The 23,024-nt window shown below is 45.8% G+C and overlaps 1 protein-coding gene across 3 annotated transcripts in view; it reads left to right on the top strand.

The window, feature by feature from the left end:
- nup188 (nucleoporin 188) overlaps window positions 1–23,024 on the top strand; it is a 126,211-nt gene that overhangs the window by 72,464 nt on the left and 30,723 nt on the right. For all 3 annotated transcript variants that reach the window (XM_038781467.1, XM_038781468.1, XM_038781469.1), the window contains 9 exons: window positions 1,271–1,340; window positions 1,801–1,868; window positions 4,197–4,392; window positions 7,276–7,353; window positions 7,557–7,642; window positions 8,013–8,158; window positions 16,906–17,093; window positions 17,194–17,394; window positions 22,869–22,961. In XM_038781467.1, coding sequence (XP_038637395.1) covers window positions 1,271–1,340; window positions 1,801–1,868; window positions 4,197–4,392; window positions 7,276–7,353; window positions 7,557–7,642; window positions 8,013–8,158; window positions 16,906–17,093; window positions 17,194–17,394; window positions 22,869–22,961 — 1,126 coding nt within the window. The remainder of the gene's footprint in view (window positions 1–1,270; window positions 1,341–1,800; window positions 1,869–4,196; window positions 4,393–7,275; window positions 7,354–7,556; window positions 7,643–8,012; window positions 8,159–16,905; window positions 17,094–17,193; window positions 17,395–22,868; window positions 22,962–23,024) is intronic.

Raw genomic sequence — 23,024 nt, 5'->3', positions numbered from 1 at the left:
TCCTCTGTGTAGAGGGGAACCCGCATTCAGCAATGAATGCAGTACACTATGCTCCATTTGTGGAAGTACATGCATGTTTCTGACTTGTGGAAGGAATGTTTGGAATTCTTGGCAAGAGTGTAGGATGAGGTGAATTACACATGCTTGGTTGGATAGAATGTTGTCGGGAAGGGTAGCAAGATTTCAGGGTGCTGGAAGAAAGAACAAGGGTATTATAAAGAGAATCAATTTCTTTAGAAACGGGAAGGGTGTAAATATTTGAAGGAGAAAAAGGCTTGCATTTATTTAGAGCATTTCATGACATCAGGGCAGCTAAGGTGCTTTGCAGCCACTTATGTATGCTGTGGGGATTTGGTTGTAGATGATTGAAATTCAGGAAAATAATCATACTTTTTGGAGTTCAGTCGGGGCAAGGTGAAGAAAACAGCAAAGGGTGAAGATACAGACTTGGGAAATGTTGAACAAGGTCAATTATGTAATCCGTTGTCAAGGGAAATATTAGTTGAGTGAAAATAACATTTTGGAGGTATTGATGGAGATAATGCTTTCATCAGAAGTGTTGCAACGAGGACTTAAAGTTGAGAAAAATAACCGAGTTTAAGGTAAATTGGAAGAAACACGATTCGGGTCGTTTTGGAGGGGCTTCGAGAAGATGTCTATGGAAAGTCCAGGGAGGGCAAGAAAGATGAAAGGTTGGGAATTAAGGGATGGACTGTACACAGGTGAAGAATGGTTGAAAAGTGGAAGCATAGTTTCAATCAAATTCTCACGGTCAGCAGAAGCAGGAAACAGCAACACAGTTATCAGCGAAATAGAGGAAGAAGTTGGGGAGGGGACCTGGATAGGATTAGAACAAAGATTGTTCCTCATATCCTACAATACATGGAAGTGCGTAACTGTGGTGAAGATAAAAATAATAAAGTAAATTTGAATAATTCCTGTTTTATTTCTGCTTCTGTAACTGAATTGTAGATTCCCTTCATTGTTGATGAATCAGTGGGTACTGTTAGACCAGCGCGCATGCCCTATTTTATTCTGTTAGAAAACCTGTTGGCTATTCAAGAGTTGAGGATAGAGGCCACCTAAAGAAACCCAAAGACTTGATCGCTCTTTAAAGAAAGCAAAGTGTAGGATGCTTTAAAATATTGCATCTCAACCCACACTGGTGGATGGGCTTAATTAAACTTTTATTTATCAAAATATTTCAGAAAGGTACAGTATTTTCTTTGAGACGACAAGTTTTTTTAATGCAATGTATTTTATTTTTCAGGGATCGATTCTGGGAAAATTTGACATCTGTGCTTTTTGGAGAACTGCCAGCACCCTCGAACATTACAGAGGTATAACGTATAAACTTTTCTTTAACACCCTAATTTTCAGAAGATTATCCTCTTCTTTCCCAAAGAGTGCCTCTTGGTTCTATTCAGGTGTTCAGTATTTCAATTGGGAAGCTTTGGCTACAAATCTCTCGGCCATTAACGCTGCTGAATGTTTATAGTTATAAAAACCTAAATATTTTTATCAACACTTTTCGCAAAGATGCTGTCCGTGTTAGAGGTGGTCCTTGTGAAACTTTGGTATACTTTAGTGAGGTCTGCTGACCAGCCTATTAGGCTCTTGCCGCCGCCTCCCAAAACAATGACCAGTCATTCTCCATCATCCTCCTATCTCCAAAATTTACTATGGCAGTAAATAGCACTGTATTTCCTCAAGTAAATGAATATTTGCAAGCAATGTATAGGTTAATGTGTTCTGCATGACTGAATTTTGCCATAATTAAAGTTAGTTCTTCCTCTATAGAAGAGCATCCTGGAAACCTGTGCCTTCACCCTGAAGATCATCTGCCTGGAGATTTACTACGTTGTCAGGTATACAACTCTTACTGATTCAGATGCAGCAGCAGCTAAGCAGTATTATTTATTAAACCCAATATATTCTTATAACAGGTGGATTTGACCCGTGATACTGAAACATCCATGACCAACACGTTCCATTGGCTTAAGTGAATTAAAAATGAAGCATTTCTGCCTAATGTTCCCTTCTGTACTTCTAAATTCAGCGTTTTGCCCTTTTCTGTGCTCGGGGCACTAAACCCCTTTCATTCTCAAAGCACAAGTCAAGAGTGGAATATTCCGCACTTGCCGAGATGAGTTGAATTCCAACAACACTCAAACTCGATACCATTCAGGACAAAATAGCCTGCTTGGTTGATACGCAATCCACCACTTTCAACATTCACTCCCTCCACTACCAACACGCATTTGCAACAGCATGTATCATCTACAAGATGCACTGCAGCAACTTACCAAGGCTCATCTGACAACACCTTCTAAACCTTGACTTCCACCACCAAGAAGGACAAGGGCAGCAGGTGCATGGCAAGTGCGGAATATTCCATCACACTCTTGACTTGTGCTTTGAGAATGAAAGCAGATACAGATGCACCTCCCACAAACCAATCCTGACTTGGAATTATATCACTGTTTCTGGGTCAAAATACTGGAACTTCCTCCCCAACAGTACTGTACCTACACCACATGGACTGCAGCGGATCAAGGAGGCAGCTTAACACCACCAATGGGCAATTGGGGATGGGCTGAGCTAATGATGCCCACATACTGCGAAAGAATAAGGAAAAATTGACTGTGCTCACTGAGCTCTGTTGGCTTTCATTTTAAAATCATCACCCTTGTCTTCAAATTCCTCATCCTTGTTTTGAAACATTTCTGTGGCATTGCACACCCCACCCTATCTATAACCGCTTCCGACTCTAATGTCCTCCTATTCTGTCCTTTTGAACATTCTCCATTTAATTGCTGTCGCATTGGCAATTGTTCTTTAGCTGCTAAGACCCAAAGTTTTGTAATTCGCTCTTAAACCTCTCCAACTCACTTTTCTCCTTAAAATTTTTTTTTCATCTGGCCCAATATCTGTTGTGCAACTTGTCCAGATTTGTTTGTGAATGTTGATGTGAAGCACTATTGGACACTTTTGTAGCTAAAAGTGCTGCATAATTCCAAGTAATCATTGTTAAACAGCAACAGCAGCTTCACTCTGGTCTGCATTAGTTCAGTTTAGTTTGTTCAAGTTAATTAGTGGATTGCCTGGAAAGTAAAATAATGTTCATCTGTTAGGATTCCTCTTTCGTTAGATTGAACAGAGTTATCATTGAATCCTTACAGTGCAGAAGCAGGCCATTCGGCCCATCAAGTTTGCACCGGCCCTTGGAAAGACCATCCTACTTAAGCCCATGCTTTCCCAGTAACCCCACCTAACCTTTTGGATACGAAAGGGCAATTTAGCATGGCCAATTCACCTAACCCGCATATCTTTGGACTGTGGGAGGAAACCGGAGCACTCAGAGGAAACCCACACAGACACGTTGTGAGACAGCCACCCAAGGCTGGAATTGAACCCGGGTCCCTGGAGCAGTGAGGCAACAGTGCTAATCACTGTGCCACCATGCCTGTTATGGTGGCCAGCTATGGAGAGCTGCTTTACCTAATACATTAGGTCAAAAGTAAAGTGAATTTTGGATAAAGATAAATATCGTTGATTTTTTATACAATATGCATTGCAAAATTGTGCCAGTAAGTTGATATTCATTTCAACATATTAGATGGTCTGGTGGAAATATGGTAATTTGCAGTTTTAAAATTTTTCAACCAGCCTAACTCTTGAAACTTATCCTCTGGTTTGCAGCTGAGAAAACAGCATGCTGCAGTAAGAACTCAGAATTTACAGAAGTTTTAGTTTATGGATTTACACATAAAATGTTCTTTTCCCCATTGCATTTGTGGCTTCCCCTTGTGTGTTAAGGGAAGGATATAATTCTTTCGGATGAATGTTTAATTTTTTTTAAATGGATGGGCTGAATGAAGTGCAGGATTTTTTTTATTTATTTACCTGGACAAATACAATTTTGGTTTTGATTCATTTTATGCAGTAAGTAAATTAAATATGTCGTCTAAAAAAGAAAATCCCAGCCGTAATAATTGTCACAATTATGCCAGGTTCACAAAACCAACTGTGTTCTCTTTTGATCATGTTTCTTTTGATTGGCAAATCAAGCTGCTTTGAATTACAATGGCGCAAAAGTATTGGTCTGACCATCAATGAACTGAGTCGAGCCAAGCATGAATTAGGAAATGATGACTGTCCAGATCATGTTTGATTTATGTTATTTTGTCTGTCAGGGGTTCTTTGGACCAATCCTTAAAACAGACACTGAAGATGTTCTTTGACAAGAAGCGGTATGAATATTGGTCTGAATATATCAAATCACTTGTCCTCCATATGATGGAGACTGAAACAGAGGGAGCTGCCACCCGTCTCGATTTCCATATGGTAATCTCTGCGTGGAGAATGGTTCTCGTTCTGGCTACTAGCTACGTAAGGATAAAATATCATTGTTTGTTCTGAGTACTAAATTCTTATCAAAAGTTTAACTTTCAAAGACACTTTGTTCAGGTCCAGCTTTTTAGTGGAAGTGACAAATCTGGATCATCTGGTTAAATCCACTTAATTGCAGCTGTTTAGAATCTGGTCAGTTTCCCCAGTTACCCGGCTTTGATTGAAATCTCGCCCCACAATTTAAGATATCACCTTGTTTTATGGGGACAGTGGCTATACTGATGTTGGGGTAGTGTGTGATGCAGCATTGTACAAAACGTACACCAAAGTTAGACACACAAAAAACTCAATCCTGTTTATGGTGGTGAGTGACAGTGAATAGAATTGGAACCTGGAAGGATCCTGTACTTAATGCTGTTGCCTACTGTCTTGTATCTTAACATGCTTGTAGCAGAGATAAAACACCGTAGGTTCTCATTTTAGATGGGTTTACGTAAACGTATGGGTTTATGAAAACGCTGCATTTACGGAGCACTTATCACCTAAGTATCTCAAAACATTTAGAAAATAAATGTAAATTTAGAAAATCTTATCCTTTGTGGGCCAAAAGCGCATGACATCTCATTTGCTTTAATTGAAATCAATTTGTCACACTTTTACCAATTGACTTAATCTATTAATATCGCTTTGTAGTTTTAAGCTTCCATCTGCATTTCTTGCAGTGCTAACCATGTGTCATCAGCAAACATGGATATATGGCTTTCTATCCTATTATCTAAACCATTAATAAAAATATAGAATTGTTATAGAATTGGTAACAGATTCTTCTGGGATGCCACTGCCCCACGACCCCTACTCTCTGTTGTTTTCTACACAGTAAATTTCATAACCAGGTCAATCATTTACCGTCCATTCCATCAACGTCAACTTTAATGAAGTTTTTGAGGGAATTTGCCAAATGCCTCTGGGAGTCCATAAGTAACATCCATAAATGTTCCTCTACTTTAGTCACCTCTTCAAAAAATTAAATTGTGTTCATCAGGCTTGGCCTACCATTTGTAAATCCATGTTAGTTCTCTCTGATCAGCTGAAACTTTTTGTGGTGTTCAGCCATTCTGTCCTTAGGTGGCAAGGTGGCATTTTGGTTTGCACTGCTGCCAGGGACCCGGATTCAATTCTGGCCTAGGGTGACTGTGTGGCGTTTGCACTTTCTCCCTGGTTTCCTCTGGGTGCTCTGGTTTCCTCCCACATTCCAAAGATGTGCAGGTTAGTTGTACTGATCATGCTAAATTATCCCTTAGTGTCCAAAAGGTTAGGTGGGGTTACTGGGTTACGGGAATAGGGTCGGGGCAAGCGCCTAGGTAGGGTAATCTAGGATAGGTGCAGATGCGATGAGCCAAATGGCCTCCTTCTATACTGTAGAAATGCTATGATTCTATCCTTAATTATAGATAGGCTCTAGTAATTTCAAAATAACTGAGATACGGTCGATAATTCCCTTGTTTCCCTTTGTCAGCTTTCTTAAGTAGTAGAGTGACATTTGTAATTTTCTAATTTTTTACTTGGACTATCTGCTCAAATCCAGGAGTGGGACTTGGAGGCACTGTCCTATGATCCTGAAGTGGAGGGATGTCAGCCAAATGCCAAGTAATGGTGAATGTGGCTGTAGCAAAGGAGAACTTTATGTATAAGTGTTAGTTTTAATAGTGTTTGACCCACAGCTGATTTAAAAAAAAACACAATCTTAGGATGTGGTCAAAATGGGAAATGCAGAATTTATTGCCCTGAGGAAATTTAGTCCACATAGAATACAGTGAAGAAGGAGGCCCTTCGGCCCATCAAGCCTGCACCGACCCTCTGAAAGAATTCCCTATCCTTGCCCTCTCCCCGTGGCCCGCCTAACCTGCACATCTTTGGACTGCGGGAGGAAACCCACTCAGACACGGGGTGAAATTGCAAACTCGACATGGTCACCCAAGGCCAGAATTGAGCCTCTGTCCCTGGTGCTGTTTAAGCGGAAGTGCTAACCACTGTGCAACCATGCTGCTCCAATCATGTAGTGTGGGACTGGGGTGCATGAGAAGGCAGACCAGATGTCTTTTTAGTTAGATTTCTACTACAATTGCAGAACATGATCATTTAATGGTACTAACCCACAAATAGATCAAGCTTACTGAATCTGATTTATAGGTTTTGAAATATTTTGGTTGCAACCTATTAGCATAACCAATCCACTATGCCCATGTGCTCCAGCACGCAAAATGCAATTTGCACTGGTGAGGAAATTATTTTCAATGAAAAGTCAGATCAATCATTATTTGAATTTGAATAACGGGGAGCATTTAATAGCTTTCTTCCGTTTCCTCCTCAGTAGCCAGTCAATTTGAGGAGGCTACCGGAGGGGGTACCCTAGGGCTCCAGCATCAGTAGAGAGGAAATGAGAAATGGGATTTAGTGAGTGAGGGAGTGGGAAGAGAGTGGCAGTTGGGAGGGAAGGGGAGAGAGTAGTTGGTGGTGGTTGTGGGGGACAGTGGGAGTGCTTTATTGATCACAGCAGGTATTGGAGAGAAGTTGTGATCAGCAGAGGTTTCCTTGAGTGCCCTGGAGAAGCGCTCCTCTACTTGGCCCACAAGCAGTGCTATTTAAAAAAAAACTTATTTATCACCTTGAGCCAGCTGCTTTCACCTTGCTTTTCTGCTGCCTTTCTCAATTATGTAAAAATGGCAGCGAGTAGCTATGTAACAGATTGGGGGACATATTCCCCACTTTAAATATTTTAATGCCCTGATCTTCTCTGGTCCAATCTGGGAAGGTATTGTTCATATTGTGGCAAAAGAGCAAGTTTGCTGAATCACTGTTTTGTGAAATAGCCTGTATGCAGCCACGTAATTGAGTTTTATTCTTGGCTATTTTATTCCCCAGGTGGAGGTGATGCATCTAGGTGATTGTTCACTACGGCTGCAGTTACTACACGATGTTCTCGAGGGAACCAAAGTTTTGGTGAGTTTCTTTGTTTGTAATTGCAATAAAATTCAGAGTCTCAGCTATGTTGTTAGAATTTGAGCAGACGTCGAGCATGCAGAAATCCCTCTTGCACATTTTCTGATGAACAGTTTTAGATTGGACTTTGTTGGAAGTGGGATTTCCAGTCCACCCTGTATGTTGGACTTTCACCACCTTCAAATTGTCTTTCTTTTTGATAGCTGTTGGTGCCTTCTTCTGCTTCCTGTCTGCGAATGGGGTCTATGCTGGCAACGCTACTTCTAATCCTGTTGAAACAGTGGAAAAGGTATGAAGTGAGGCGATTCAGCTGAAGATAGATAATCTCTTTGGGTATTGATCAATGGGTCCAGTTGAGTAATTAATACCGTTTGAACCTTTAACATGTATTGTGTAGCATGTGTAAAATTATTTTATTTTATCTGCTATTTACTAGGAAATTTTAAAATTGAGGTAAAAATACAATGATCCATATTGAACATACTCAGTCAAATTGCAAAACTATTTTTGCTTTCTTTACAGTTATAGATCCAAGAGTGTATCTGAGTAAGCATCGCTCGGATTCTGTTGTCTATTATTATTACAAATGCATGTTGTTTAATGAAGTAATGGCACAGCATTGAATACTGGGTTATTTTAACTTTTCCCCTACCTTTCAGCATCATTGTTCAAGTGTCTAAAATATTGGACCCCCTGGACCAAATTCTAGAGCGCCTGTCACAGAGTAATCAGTACTTCATGGAAAAGACAAAGGCAAAAATATTTTCAGCTATCCTAACTACTCTTCAGATCAAACGGCTGAAAGGTGAGACTGCCTTTTCCTTTTAAAATTATTTTCTTCTGGAGATTGTATCTTGTTAATGTTTGTTTCAAGTCTTGATGCCATGGGAAGTGATAATATGCCCAGTGGCTAAAGATCAGCACATTTAAAAGATAGTGGAATGGGCCTCACCTGAAAAAGGTCCAATCTAAAGCTGAGGTAGTGTAAACATGTGTAGGAAGAGCTTTATGGATGAACACAGCAGAGAGACAGCTTTAGCAGCTGGCAAAGGAGAAAGCACAATGGTGTTACTGTATAAGCACAGTTCTTTTTTTAAACAAACAATTTTATTGAGGTATTTTAGGCATATAGAGAAAGTGACTTTGTACAGTACAAAAAAAAGGTCAAGACACAAATTACAAAATAACATACTGCAAACCACGGCTCTGTTCACGCACGGGCCTGCCTCAATATCCCTACTCTACTCTACTCTACCCTTGCCCCCCCCCCCCCCCCGCCCCCAGCTGACGCTTACTCCTCTGCGAAAAAGGTCAATAAATGGCTGCCACCTTTGGGCGAACCCTAGTAGCGAACCTCGTAAGGCGAACTTGACTTTCTCTAGGCCAAGAAAGCTCGCCATGTCCGATAGCCATACCTTAGCCCTCGGGGGCTTTGAGTCCCTCCATGCTAACAGTATTCGTCGCCGGGCTACCAGGGAAGCAAAGGCCAGAACGTCAGCCTCTCTCTCTTCCTGGACTCCCGGGTCCTCCGAAACCCCAAAGATTGCTACCTCCGGGCTCATTACCACCCCAGTTTTCAATACCCGGGACATGACATCTGCGAATCCCTGCCAATACCCCCTGAGTTTAGGGCACGACCAGAACATGTGTACATGGTTAGCCAGCCCTCCGGCGCATCTAGTACACGTCCTCCAGCCCGAAGAATCTGCTCATCCGGACCACCGTCATGTGGGCCCGGTGCACAACCTTAAATAGGATCAGGCTGAGCCTGGCGCATGTTGCGGTCGTGTTTACTCTGCTCAGGGCTTCTGCCCAAATACCATCCTCCAATATAAGCACGGTTCTGATTGTTAATTTTTTTTCTTCAGATACAAAGAGCCCATAATTTCTCTTCTAACAGTTAATGGTACTAATTGAAGTTATTTTAGCAGTCTTACTGTTAGGTATATCTAACACCGACTTCCGGTTGCGGCTATGCGGAGCTAAGTCGCACGTTCGGCAGCTCCCGCTATTTAAGGACTTTTGGGCCAATTTGAGGGCCCCAAACGGCACTGTTTCGATGAATCCCGGTGGGGGAAGGTGTCTAGAGGAGCTTTCCCCGTAATTTATGGTGCTCACCCAGAGTGGGACGAAGGAAAAAGCTGCAGCAGCTCCCCAAGAAAAGCGGGGGAAGAAGGACAAAATGGCGGCTGGCGGGACACCCGAGGACTGGTGGAAGTGGGCGCAGGAGCAGCAGGCCTCTTTTCTGCGCTGTTTTGCAGAGCTGAAGGCTGAGTTGCTGGACTCCATGAATGCAACTACCAACAAGCTGCTTGGGACCCAGGCGGCCCAGGAGGTGTCCATTCGGGAGTTGCAGCAGCAGGCCGTTGAGAGGGAGGAGGAGGCCGTGGTCCTTGTGGGGAAAGTGGATTTGCACGAGGCACTTCACACAAAGTGGCAAGACCGCTTGGAGGAGCTGGACGTTCGCACGAGGCGAAAGAATTTGAGGATCCTGGGCCTGGCGGAGGGGCTGGAGGGGTCGGATCTCCCGGCGTATGTGACCACGATGCTGAGCTCGTTGATGGGAGCGGGGTCCTTCCATTTGCCCCTGGAGCTTGAGGGAGCTCAGAGAGTGATGGCCAGGAGGCCCAAGGCAGGTGAGCCCCCGAGGGCGGTGCTGGTGCGGTTCCATCGATTCAGTGACCGGGAGTGTGTGCTGCGCTGGGTCAAGAAAAAGAGGAGCAGCAAGTGGGAAAATTCAGTAGTGAGAATCTACCAGGTCTGGAGTATGGAGGTGGCTAAGCGGCGGGCCGGGTTCAACCGGACGAAGGCAGTGCTTCATGCCAAGCAGGTCAGGTTTGGAATGCTGCAGCCTGCGCGCCTGTGGGTGACATACAAGGACCGGCACCATTACTTCGAGTCCCCGGAGGAGGCGTGGGCCTTTGTACAGGCGGAGAAGCTGGACTCGAACTAGGGTCTGGGGACACACTATGGCCGTTGCTGTTTTCGCTGTTGCTGTTTTTTCAACTTTGACGTGTGTTTTTTATGCTCGTTCTCTTTTTGCTCTGTTTACGGGTGGGTTTGTCTGTTGGGTATGGTTGTGGGTTAGGTGGGGAATGTTGGGGGTTTGTGTTTTATATGTTCTCTTCTGTACGGGGCTGGGGGTTGGGGTGAAACTGGATTTTGGGGAACTGCGTCAGAAGGTTGGGGCGTGGCAGCGTGAAAGCGCGGGCTTTCCTCTGGTTTCCCGCTCTGCGGGGCAGGGGGGGCGGAGCTGACGGTGGGGGCATGGCCTCTACTGGTCTTCTTTCCTGCACTGAAGCGGTGCCAAGGAGGTGTGGCAAGAGGGGGATGACCCCATGCCCCGGGAGGGGATGGGCTTTGGCGGGAGCTGCCGGGGTCAGCAGAAGTCAGCTGACTCACGGAAGTACTATGGAGGGTGCGTCGCGGCTAGGAGGGGTCCTAGCCTGGGGGGGGGGGGGGGGGGGGGATACCGGGTTGCTGCTGGAATGACCAGGAAGGAGCTGGTGTGGGACGGGGGGGTAGAGGAGAGGCATTATCGCCATGGGGAACGGGTCGGGCGGGGTGTGCTGGCCTGGGGCGACCATTCGATAAGCTATGGCTGGGGGGGGGGGGGGGGGGGGGGCGCGGGCGCGGGTTGCCCTCTGATCCGGCTGATTACCTGGAACGTGAGGGGCTGAATGGGCCGGTTAAGAGAACCAGGGTATTTTCTCATCTGAAGGGGTTGAAGGCGGACGTGGCTATGCTCCAGGAGACCCACTTGAAGGTGGGGGACCAGGTTCGTTTGAGGAAGGGGTGGGTGGGGCAAGTTTTTCACTCAGGATTGGACGCGAAGAACTGGGCGGTGGCGATTCTGGTGGGGAAGAGGGTGGCGTTCGAGGCGGCTGAGGTGGTGTCGGACAAGGATGGCAGATATATTATGGTGAAGGGTAGGCTGAAGGGAGAGAAGGTGGTGCTGGTTAATGTATGTGCCCCGAATTGGGATGGTGCTGGCTTCATGAGGTGCTTGTTGGGCCGCATTCCGGACTTGGAGGCAGGGGGCCTGATCATGGGGGGAGATTTTAACACAGTGCTGGATCCCACACTGGACCGGTCCAGTTCAAGGTCGGGTAGGAGACCGGCGGCAGCCAAAGTACTGAGGGGATACATGGACCAGATGGGAGAGGTGGATCCCTGGAGGTTTGGGAGACCGAGAGCGCGGGAGTATTCCTTGTTCTCTCATGTCCATAGGGTTTATTCCCGAATAGACTTTTTCGTCCTGAGCAGGGGATTGATCCCGAGGGTGCAGGATGCTGAGTATAGTGGGCCCCCTGCTGGTGCGAGCCTTCAATGAGGCATGGGGGGGGGGGGGCTTTGCCCCCGACGATGTCACGGGCACTGATCTCTCTGATCCTAAAGCGGGATAAGGACCCCTTGCAGTGTGGATCATACAGGCCGATCACGCTTCTCAATGTAGACGCTAAGTTGCTGGCGAAGATCCTGGCCACCAGGATAGATGATTGTGTGCCAGAGGTAATACACGAAGATCAGACAGGATTTGTCAAGGGGCGGCAGCTCAACACGAATGTGCGGAGACTGCTAAATGTTATCATGATGCCGGCAATAGAGGGGGAGGCGGAGATAGTGGTGGCGCTGGACGCAGAGAAAGCGTTTGATAGAGTTGAGTGGGGGTACCTGTGGGAGGTGCTGGAGCGGTTTGGATTTAAGGAGGGATTCATCAAATGGGTGAGGCTGCTCTACGCGGCTCCGATGGCGAGTATAGTTACAAATGGAAGGCGATCGGAGTACTTTAGGCTCTATCGTGGGACCAGGCAGGGATGCCCCCTGTCCCCCTTGCTCTTTGCACTGGCGATTGAACCTCTGGCTATGGCGTTGAGGGAGTCAGGGAGATGGAGGGGTCTGGTGTGGGGTGGGGAGGAACACCGGGTATCGCTGTATGCGGACGACCTGCTGTTGTATGTGGCGGACCCAGAGGGGGGAATGCCGGGGGTGATGGAGCTGTTAGCCGAATTTGGGGGCTTCTCGGGCTATAAGCTAAATTTAGGCAAGAGAGAGGTATTTGTAGTGCACCCGGGAGAGCAGGAGGAGGGAATTGGGAGGCTCCCGTTTAAGACGGTAGTGAAGAGTTTCAGATACCTGGGGGTGCAGGTGGCCAGGAGTTGGGGGACTCTCCATAAGCTTAACTTCACCAGGCTGGTGGAGCAGATGGAGGAGGAATTTAAAAGGTGGGACGTGGTGCCGCTATCGTTGGCGGGTAGAGTGCAGTCAGTCAAAATGACGGTTCTCCCGAGGTTCTTGTTCCTCTTCCAGTGTTGCCCATCTTTATCCCTATGGCCTTTTTTAGAAGGGTGACCAGCAGCATCATGAGCTTTGTTTGGGCGCATGGCACCCCGAGGGTGAAGAGGGTCTTCTTGGAGCGGGGTAGAGATGGGGCGGGGCTGGCGTTGCCCAATCTCTCGGGGTACTACTGGGCGGCCAATGTGTCGATGGTGCGCAAGTGGGTGATGGAGGGGGAGGGGGCAGCATGGAAATGGATGGAGAGGGCGTCCTGTGGAGATACAAGCCTGGGGGCCCAGGTAACGGCAACGTGGCCGCTCCCTCCCTCGAGGTATGCCACGAGTCCGGTGGTGGCGGCCACTCTCAAGATTTGGGGGCAGTGGAGGCGACATAGGGGAGAAGTGTGGGGCTCGATGGAGGCTCCGTTAAGGGGGAACCATAGGTTCGTCCCGGGGAACATGGATGGGGGATTTCAGGGTTGGCACAGAGCGGGCATCAGACAGCTGAGGGACCTGTTTATCGATGGGAGGTTTGTGAGCCTGGGGGAGTTGGAGGAGAAATTTGGGCTTCACCCGAGAAACATGTTCAGGTATCTGCAGGTAAAGGCATTTGCTAGACGGCAGGTGGAGGGATTCCCTGCGCTTCCAGCGAGGGGGGTGAGTGACGGTGCTTTCAGGGGTCTGGGTCGGAGAGGGGAAGATATCCGATATCTACAAGGTTATGCAGGAGGTGGAGGAGGCATCAGTAGAGGAGCCGAAAACTAAGTGGTAGGGGGAACTGGGGGAACAGATCGAAGACGGGACATGGGCTGATGCGCTGGAAAGGGTTAATTCTTCCTCCTCGTGTGCGCGGCTTAGCCTCATCCAATTCAAGGTGCTGCACCGGGCCCACATGACTGGGACGAGGATGAGTAGGTTCTTTGGGGATGAAGACAGGTGTGTCAGGTGCTCAGGGAGTCCAGCGAACCGTACCCATATGTTCTGGGCATGCCCGGCACTGGAGGAGTTCTGGAAGGGGGTGGCGAGGACGGTGTCATGGGTGGTGGGATCCAGGGTCCAGCCAGGATAGGGACTTGCGATTTTTGGGGTTGGGGTGGAGCCGGGAATGCAGGAGGCGAAAGAGGCCGGCGTGTTGGCCTTTGCCTAGTAGCCCGGCGAAGGATTTTGCTACAATGGAAGGATGCGAGGCCCCCAACCGTGGAGACCTGGATCAATGACATGGCGGGTTTTATTAAGCGAGAGAAGGTCAAATTCGCCCTGAGAGGATCGGTACAAGGGTTCTTCAGGCGGTGGCAACCTTTCCTCGACTTTCTGGCTCAACGATAGGGTACTGGGACAGTAGCAGCAGCAACCCGGGGGTTGGGGGGGGGGGGGGGGCGGGGGGGGGGGGGGCGGGGGGGGGGGGGGAGAAACGATGACTATGTTTGTTTATTTAATTTTAATTTATTGTTAAGTTCTCTTGTAGGGTTGGGGGGGGATCTGATACATGTGTTGATACAGTCTGGGGGGTGTTACGGTTGTTATGGGTTATTTTGTTGCATTTCATTGTTTGTTGTTATATTTTATATTTTCTGTAAAAAATTCCAATAAAAATTATTTTAAAAAAAAGGTATATCTAACACCCAGCGTGTTTCAGCAGCGGGCAATTTAAAAGATGCCAGCTGAGTCCTGGGGAGAGAGACGATCTGCTCCATGCCCATTTGATAATCAATGAGAAGCATTGGCTGTTCATCTTGTCAGCAGAATCACAGCAAAATACAGTGCAGAAAGGCCCTCGAAGAATGTTAAGTGGTACACGGCCTATCAGAAGACCAGGAGCAAATCCAAAAACATTGTAATTTGCAGACAGTTACAATAGTACTTGTTCTTGGAAAAACGGAGAAATATAAGCGGTTTCAGAATGGAAAATGGGCACAGTTTGAAAGGTGCTACTTGGTCAATTACTCCAATTTATTTTGATCAGTGGCCTTACTTTGCATTTATTCCAGTGAATAGCAATAGCTACTATTGGAAAACACTCCACACCATACAAACTGATGACAGGCCCATCTCTCAATGGTGCACTTCTTGACTGACTGCAAACATCACCAATTGCAACCTAGTAACTGACGTGAGTGGTGGAATCCCAGGTTTTAACCTTCCACAGAAAATCTGGGCAATCCTTAACCACTTGAGGATGGGCCAGCGAAGATGTGGGCACTTGCTGTGCAGGTGGAACACGAAGAACAGCTCAAATTGTGATTGTGGCCATCCAAAAGTTAGACCATTCGCCCACATACTGAACGCTTGCCCATTCCTGGTGGTATCACAACCATTCACAGTGTCAGTTGAAGCTATTGAATGGATTGTTAACCTCAATATCGAATTATGACTTTGGCTAGCAACACAAATTTTTAAACAAATTATAAGTAATTAATAGAATTAGAATACTTAAATAAAGGAGTTCATGAAATAAATAATAAAAGCAAAATATTGCAGATGCTGGAATTCTGAAATAAAACAGAAAGACAGATGCTGGAAATCCTGTGCATACCTGGCAGCATCTATTGGGAGAAAAACAGAATTAATGTTCTAGGCCTGTGACATTGCATCTAAACTTCTAATGAAAGGTCACAGACCTGAAACATTGAGTCTGGTTTTTCCCTCCACAGATGATGCCAGACCTTTTGAACATTTTCTGTTTTTCAGGTTTTCAGCATCATTACTTCTGAATAATACAGGCAGAGATCCTGCATTATTCTGAAAGGATGTCACGTCTCTCTCTTTCAAGGAGTCTCAAAAGATCTCCCTTTCTCAAAGTGGGGTAGCCACAAAACACTATTAAGCAAGTATGCCTGGTCCAGCTAATTGTATTTGAAAGTGAATCTCGACCTGAGATGGTTTGGTTTGAGTGAAGATAAAGGTAGCAGTTAAAGGTTTTTGTTTAATTGGATTGGATTTGGATTTTGTTTATTGTCATGTGTACCAAGGTACAGTGAAAAGTATTTTTCTGCGAGCAGTTCAACAGATCATTAAGTGCATGAAAGGAAAAGGAAATAGAAGAAAAGAGATAATAGGGCAACACAAGGTACACAACATAACTACATTAACACCGGCATCGGATGAAGCATACAGGGGTGTAGTGTTAATGAGGTCAGTCCATAAGAGGGTCGTTTAGGAGTCTGGTAACAGCGGGGAAGAAGCTGTTTTTGAGTCTGTTCGTGCACGTTCTCAGACTTTTGTATCTCCTGCCCGATGGAAGAAGTTGGAAGAGTGAGTAAGCTGGGTGGGAGGGGTCTTTGATTATGCTGCCCGCTTTCACCAGGCAGCAGGAGGTGTAGATGGAGTCAATGGATGGGAGGCAGGTTCGTGTGATGGACTGGCTATGTTCATGACTCTGAAGTTTCTTGTGGTCCTGGGCTGAGCAGTTGCCATAGCAGGCTGTGGTGCAGCCCGATAGGATGCTTTCTATGGTGCACCTGTAAAGGTGGACATGCTGAATTTCCTTAGTTTCCTGAGGAAGCATAGGTGCTGTTATGCTTTCTTGGTGGTAGCGTCGAAGTGGGTGGACCAGGACAGATTTTTGGAGATGTGTACCCCTAGGAATTTGAATTGCATTGTTTAATGGGTAATTGTAAGCTATTTTTCTTAGTGATGCTGTGTTCGTAATAAAATTTGTTTTAATATACCACAGCCCTATTTGTGCATGTAATCCTGGAGCAAAGTATCCTTTCCTCACAGTCTAACAAATTAAATAAAATATTGTAACGGAGTGATGGAGGGAGTTACTGTAACGTTCCAGCATAATCCTGGAAAAATGAGCCATTTTCACAAATAAGAACGTGCCTGATAGTGCTTTAACTGCTCCAACCAGATCTGACACAGAATGGCTAAACCAGTTTCCCACTATATACATTCAAGTCTGTGGCTCTTGGATTAAAGGGAAATGAGCACCAGACCGAGCAAATAGGCAGGGTGAGAGAAAATGTTTAAAATTGGGATGAGGGCATTGAAAGTGTAGGCGAGGGTGTGGTTGAACAGATTGATATCTGAAGAATGAAGTGGTGAGGTTTACATTGGGACATTTTCAAATGTGAGAGGCATGTCATTTAGAGGTATGGATGCGCTAGAAACAAGTATTTTTTTGTTGCATGCAAATTTGTGTGTGTAAAATTATACAATATGAATTGTCTGAGCTTTGCACACTGCTGATTTATGTCACTTTATAAATTTAGTTATCTCTACCTTGCAGCTATCTATCAGTGCAAAATTCATACCTTTTTAATCCACCTTTTAGCTTCTGACATCTCCCAGTATTCCCAAATGCTCCTGACTGTGTGTGAGACCATACATAATGAGGCGATTGTTCTGTTTGACCATACACGTCATGCACAGACAACAGGAGATGCTGGTTTACCTGATGACAAGGATAGTATGGAGACTGATTGTCCACCACGGTTGCAACACAAGGATCAGAAAGATGGGGTAAGGGGAGAAAGCAATTGTTTGTTTATATATCATGGTGATGATCTTACTATAACCTCTTTGATTATACCCAGAGGCCATAACATCTTCTTGTCTCCAGGTATCCGTGCTGGCTCTGCATCTGGCCAAAGAACTTTATGAGATGGATGAGAGTGGCAACCACTTATTTCTGATCACTCGGAAAGTTCCGTTCCTTCCTGCTATGCTTAGCACCCTGGAGCTAAGCCTTCGAGTCAAACAAAATCTACATTTTGCAGAGGCATCTCTGCACTTGCTTTTAGTTCTGTCCAGAACTCAGCAGGTAAGTACTGTCTCGTAAACCGAATTGTTTTGTCGATATCTGGATATCTGTTGGGTTTCATAAAATAGAAAGTGCTGGAAATACTTAGCAAGGCAGGAGGCATCTAGAGAGAGCAAAATAGTTGGCATTTCAGGTTAATGGCCTTCCATCAGAACATATTTCAATGGTCATCAACGTTAACTGACTTGCTGCCTGACCTGCTGAAAGATTTCTAATACTTTGTTGATTTCAGATTTCCAGCATTTGTAGTATTTTGCTTTTCTTTGGTATGTCAGATTTGATTTTCCTTTCCAGAAGTATAATGGAAATTAAACAAGCAACAGATCTGCAACTTTGCAGCCCTTTTCCAAACATTCCAAAGCAGCTCACACCAAATAAAATGCTTTTGAAAGTTGCAGCCTCTATTGTAATGCAGTGAATTGAAAGTGGACAACCGAATATCCCCAGGCTCCACTCTCTTATTATAATAATCTTTTTTAGTGTCACAAATAGGCTTACATTAACACTGCAGTGAAGTTACTGTGAAGATTCCTTAGTCTCCACGGGGAGAACGTGCAGACTCTGCACAGACAGTGACCTAAGCCAGGAATTTAACCAGGATCCCTGGTGCTGTGGAACAACAATGCTAACCACTGTGCTACCATGCCGCCCATCTTCTGTTGGCTTGGGAATAGTTCAGCCATTATTAATTCCAACAGAAGTGGAGGGAAGAGAAATTGGAAATGAAAGGTAATTACCTCAGACATTAGTTTTTTTTTAAACAAATAATTTTATTGAGGTTGTTTTTTGGCATTGTAAACAGTTACAAACATCAACAGAAAGAAAGCAAAAAAGGCAAAAATGTGCAAACATCCACATACATTCAATACTTCAGTCGTAACATACTGTACAAGCCCGCTCCTCTCCCACCGGTACTACCCGCCAATTTATCCCTCCTATTCTACTCTACCCCACCCCCCCCCCTCCCCGGCTGACGCTCACTCTCCCACAGAGAAGTCAATAAATGGTTGCCACCTTCGGGCGAACCCCTGTACAGATCTCCTCAAGGTGAACTTAATTTTTTCCATACCCAGGAAACTTGACATATCCGTAAGCCACAACTCCGTCTTCGGGGGCTTTGAGTCTCTCCATGCCAATAATATTCGTCGCCGGGCTATCAGGGAAGCAAAGGCCAAAACATCGGCCTCTTTCTCACCCTGGATTCCCGGGTCTTCCGAAACCCCAAAAATTGCCACCCCTGGACCCATCGCCACCCTTGCTTTTAGCACCCAGGACATGACGTCCGCAAATCCCTCCCAGTATCCCCTAAGCATCGGGCATGCCCAAAACATGTGTACGTGGTTCGCTGGTCCTCCTGCGCACCTAGCGCATTTGTCCTCTGCCCCAAAGAATTTGCTCATCCGAGCCACCATCATGTGGGCCCGATGAACGACCTTAAATTGAATCAGGCCGAGCCTGGCACATGTTGCGGTCGAATTTGCCCTACTCAGAGCTTCTGCCCACAGCCCGTCCTCCATTTCCCCGCCTAGCTACTCCTCCCATTTGAGTTTCAGTTCCTCCGTCAGGGACCATTCCTCCTTCATGAGCACCGTATAAATATCAGAGACTCTACCCTCACCATCTTACCCCCTAGAGTCTATTCTGTCCTGGATCCCCAATGGCGGGAGGCGTGGGAAGGATGGGACCTGTCTACGGACAAAGTCTCGCAACTGTAGGTACCTAAAATAATTTCCCCTTACCAAACCAAATTTCTCCTAGCTCCTCAAACTCGCAAAGCTCTCTTCCAGGAACATGTCGCCCACCCCCGCCCGCCGCCATGCCCGAAACCCCCCAAGCATACTCCCGGGGGCAAACCGATGGTTGTCGCAGATTGGCGCCCAGACAGACGCCCCCATCTCCCCTACATGCCTCCTCCACTGGCCCCATATCCGCAGGGTCGCCACCACTACCGGGCTAGTGGAGTACCTGGCTGGCGGCAGCGGTAGAGGAGCCGTGACCAGGGCTGCCAAGCTGGAGCCCCTGCACAAAGCCGCCTCCACCAGCTCCCAGATAGACCCCGTACCCACCATCCACTTCCTTATAGCGATATTGGCCGTCCAGTAATAATTAATCAGACTCGGCAAAGCCAGCCCTCCCTCACTGCGGTTCCTTACAAGTATCGCCTTCTTCACCCGCGGGGATTTTCCCACCCAGACAAAGCTCATGATCATCTTGTTAACCCTTTTGAAGAAGGACTGTGGGATAAAGATCGGGAGGCACTGAAAAATAAACAGAAATCTAGGGAGGATTGTCATCTTTACAGTCTGCACCCTCCCTGCCAGCGACAGCGGGTGTGCATCCCATCCGAAACTCTCCCTTCATTTGCTCCACCACCCTGGCCAAATTTAACTTGTGGGGCCTGCCCCAGTCTCTCGCCACCTGGATCCCCAAGTACTGGAAACTTTCCTCAACCAGCCGAAATGGTAGCCCTCTCAATCTGTTCTCCTGGCCCCTTGCCTGTACCACAAACATTTCATTCTTGGCCATATTTAATTTGTATCCTGAGAACTGGCCGAACTTCCTCAACATTTCCAGTATACTTCCCATCCCGGCCACTGGGTCCGACACGTACAGGAGCAGGTCGTCCGCATAAAGAGAGACCCTATGTTCTACCCCGCCCCAACCATCCCCTTCCATCCCTTTGCGGCTCTCAGCGCAATCGCCAGCGGCTCTATGGCCAGCGCAAACAGCAGCGGGGAGAGCGGGCAGCCCTGCTCAGACATTAGTTAACCCTAGAGGAACATGCATACCCAGAAACCTATTTGGGTTTGGTTTTAAACTTAGATTTTGCCACAAGCATGGACCATTATCAAATCGCATTGATTTCATTTCTATTTGCACCCAAACAATGTGAAGAAAGTATAGCTTGAACAGCGACAAAATTAAGTATCTTGAAAGTATAATTCTAATATTCTTTAAATGTGAAAGATAAATTATGTACTGGAACTTCCGGTTTGAACGCATATTTATGACCTTTCGCACTCAAATAGAAATTGACATTCCATTCGCCGAAGCAACCGGTTAGTTGCTGAACTGTATTCTCACTACACTGTACCACGCTGTTCTACATTCCTTGCTGAATCCTTGAACAATTGGAATCTACATGTCACTTTGAAAAATGTGAATTGAGTTCTTATAACAACCAACAATGCTGATAATTGTTAGGTTATCCGTATGTGCTGACCCCTCATTTCAGTATTGGCAATGGCTTTGATTTCAATAAGTTTGTATTTACATAAAATTTCTGATGAAAACATCAAACAGTGTAAAGGAGAGCTGCAGAATTGAAGACCATGCAGTTAAAAACAATGCGTTGCCTCTATGGAAATTCATTGTTCCAATGCCAGCAGATTCCATTTAATACGTAGCAAACATAAAAATGGGATGTATGTGTATTTTCTAAATACTTGAATAGAAGGAAAACATTACAGACTTAAAAGGCAATGAGCTCAGCTTGTTATTTCTTAGTTTTTTTCGTCTCTCTCATGGTAAGCTGATATAAAATATATGTCTGTTATGGGTCCTTAGGACAGCAATAACTTAAGACTTCTATGGTGCCTTGAGCATAATAAAACATCTTAAGGCAGTGTACAGGAGTATTCAGAACTAAAATGCGACACTGAGCCACAAAAGTAGATATTAGGAAAGATTGGTAGTCAAGGTAGGTTTTCTTAAAGGAGCAAAAGAACAAAGAACATTACAGCACAGGAACAGGTCCTTCGGCCCACCAAGCCTGTGCCGATCCAGATTCCTTTTTTTGACCTACTACTTATTGCCCAAACGATCTGTATCCCTCCGTTCCCTGCCCATTCATGTGTCTATCAAGATGCATCTTAAACGCTGATATCATCCTGCCTCCACCACCTCCTCTGGCAATGCAAGGCGGAGAGGTGAAGAATTTTAAAATCATGTGATTGCTTGGCTGGGAGTCAGTTTAGGTCAGTGAGCACAGGGGCAATGGGGGAACAGGGCTCTGCAACTTAAGACATGGTCAACCGAGTTTTGGATAGGAACCTAGGAACTAGGAGCGGGAATAGATCTTCCTATCTATTGAGTGTGCTCCACCATTCCAACAGATCATGCCTGATCATCTACCGCTTAAACCATTTTTTCCCCAGTATCCCCATATCCCTTATCAGTATCCAGAAATCTATTAATTTCTGCCTTGAATCTGCTCAATGATTGAGCTCCCTCCAGTTGAAGAAATTCCTCCTCACCTCCGTCTTAAATGGCTTTCCCCTTATTCTGAGACGGAGTCCCCTGGTTCAACTCAGCAGCCAGAGGAACCAACCTATCCACATCTACCTTGCCACGCCCTATAAGAATTTTCTAAGTTTCAATGAGATCATCTAATTCTTCGAAACTCTAGAGAATACAGGCCCAGTTTCCTCAATCTCTTTTTAGAAAACAATCCGATCATCCCATGTATTAGCCTGGTGAACCTTTGTTTAAATCTCTTGAGGCAAGTCAATCCTTCCTTAGATAAGGAAATCAAAACTGTACACAATATTCCAGATGGGGTTTCACCAAGGCACTATACAATTGCAGCAGTACATGTTTATTCCTCTACTCAAATACCCTTGGAATGCAGGCTAAACATAGCATTTGCCTTCTTAATTGCTTGCTGCACCTACGCACTATCTTTTAGTGGTTCATGAACAAGGACAACCAGGTCTCTTTGGATATCAAGGTAAAAGCAACTTACTGTGGATGCTGGTTCTGAAACAACAAAAGAAAATACTGGACAATCTCAGCAGGCCTGACAGCATTTGTAGAGACAAAAGGGAGCTCATGTTTCAAGTCTGGATGACTCTTTGTTGAAGCTAGAGAGAACTGGAAATAGGGTCAGATTTATACTTTAACAGGGGGACGTGAAGATGTGGGGCTGGATAGAGAGCCAGCAATAGGTGGGGATAGATAAAGATGTCCAGGACAGAAGACAAATGTAATGGAAATTGGGGTGGTCAAGGCAAGGAAGGATGCTGATAGTGGCACATAAGAGATTAGAATGTGTGAATGGAAGTTGAGAGCTGTGTGTTAAAGGGCAACTAGGAACAGTTGCCCAAGTGGAAGTTGTTGAACTCTATGTTAAGACCGGAAGGCTACAACGTGCCTAATCGGCAGATGAGGTGCTGTTCCTCCAGTTTACGTTAGGCTTCACTGAAACATTGCATCTTGTTAAGGATGGACATGTGGCTGTGAGAGCAAGATGGTGAGTTTAAATGGCAAGCGACAGGATGGTCTGGGTCCTGCTTGGGGGTGGGGGGGGGGGGGGGGGGGGGGGGTTCTCCAAAGCGGTTTGCATTTAGTCTCTCCAAAGTAGAGTAGACTGCACTGGGAGCAGCGAATGCAATTATGATTCAGCGAAGGCCATTCACATACCTTGGGAGTAATTGTTTTATTAATTCATCTGTTTTCTCATTTTTTATTTTCAGGGAGCAACTATGGTAGCAGGAGCCGGTGTCCTACCGAGCATTTGTCTGCCACTCCTAAGCGTTTACCAGCTCAGCACCAATGGAACTACCCAGGTAACAAAGACTGAAGAGTAGTACACAGAATAATGAGGGTTGTTTCATGGAGATCAAAGTGGA

Source organism: Scyliorhinus canicula, chromosome 21 (assembly GCF_902713615.1).
Source record: "Scyliorhinus canicula chromosome 21, sScyCan1.1, whole genome shotgun sequence".
Classification (NCBI taxonomy): Eukaryota; Metazoa; Chordata; class Chondrichthyes; order Carcharhiniformes; family Scyliorhinidae; genus Scyliorhinus; species Scyliorhinus canicula.
The sequence above is the reverse complement of the archived record's forward strand: the minus strand, read 5'-3'. Positions and strand labels throughout refer to the sequence as shown.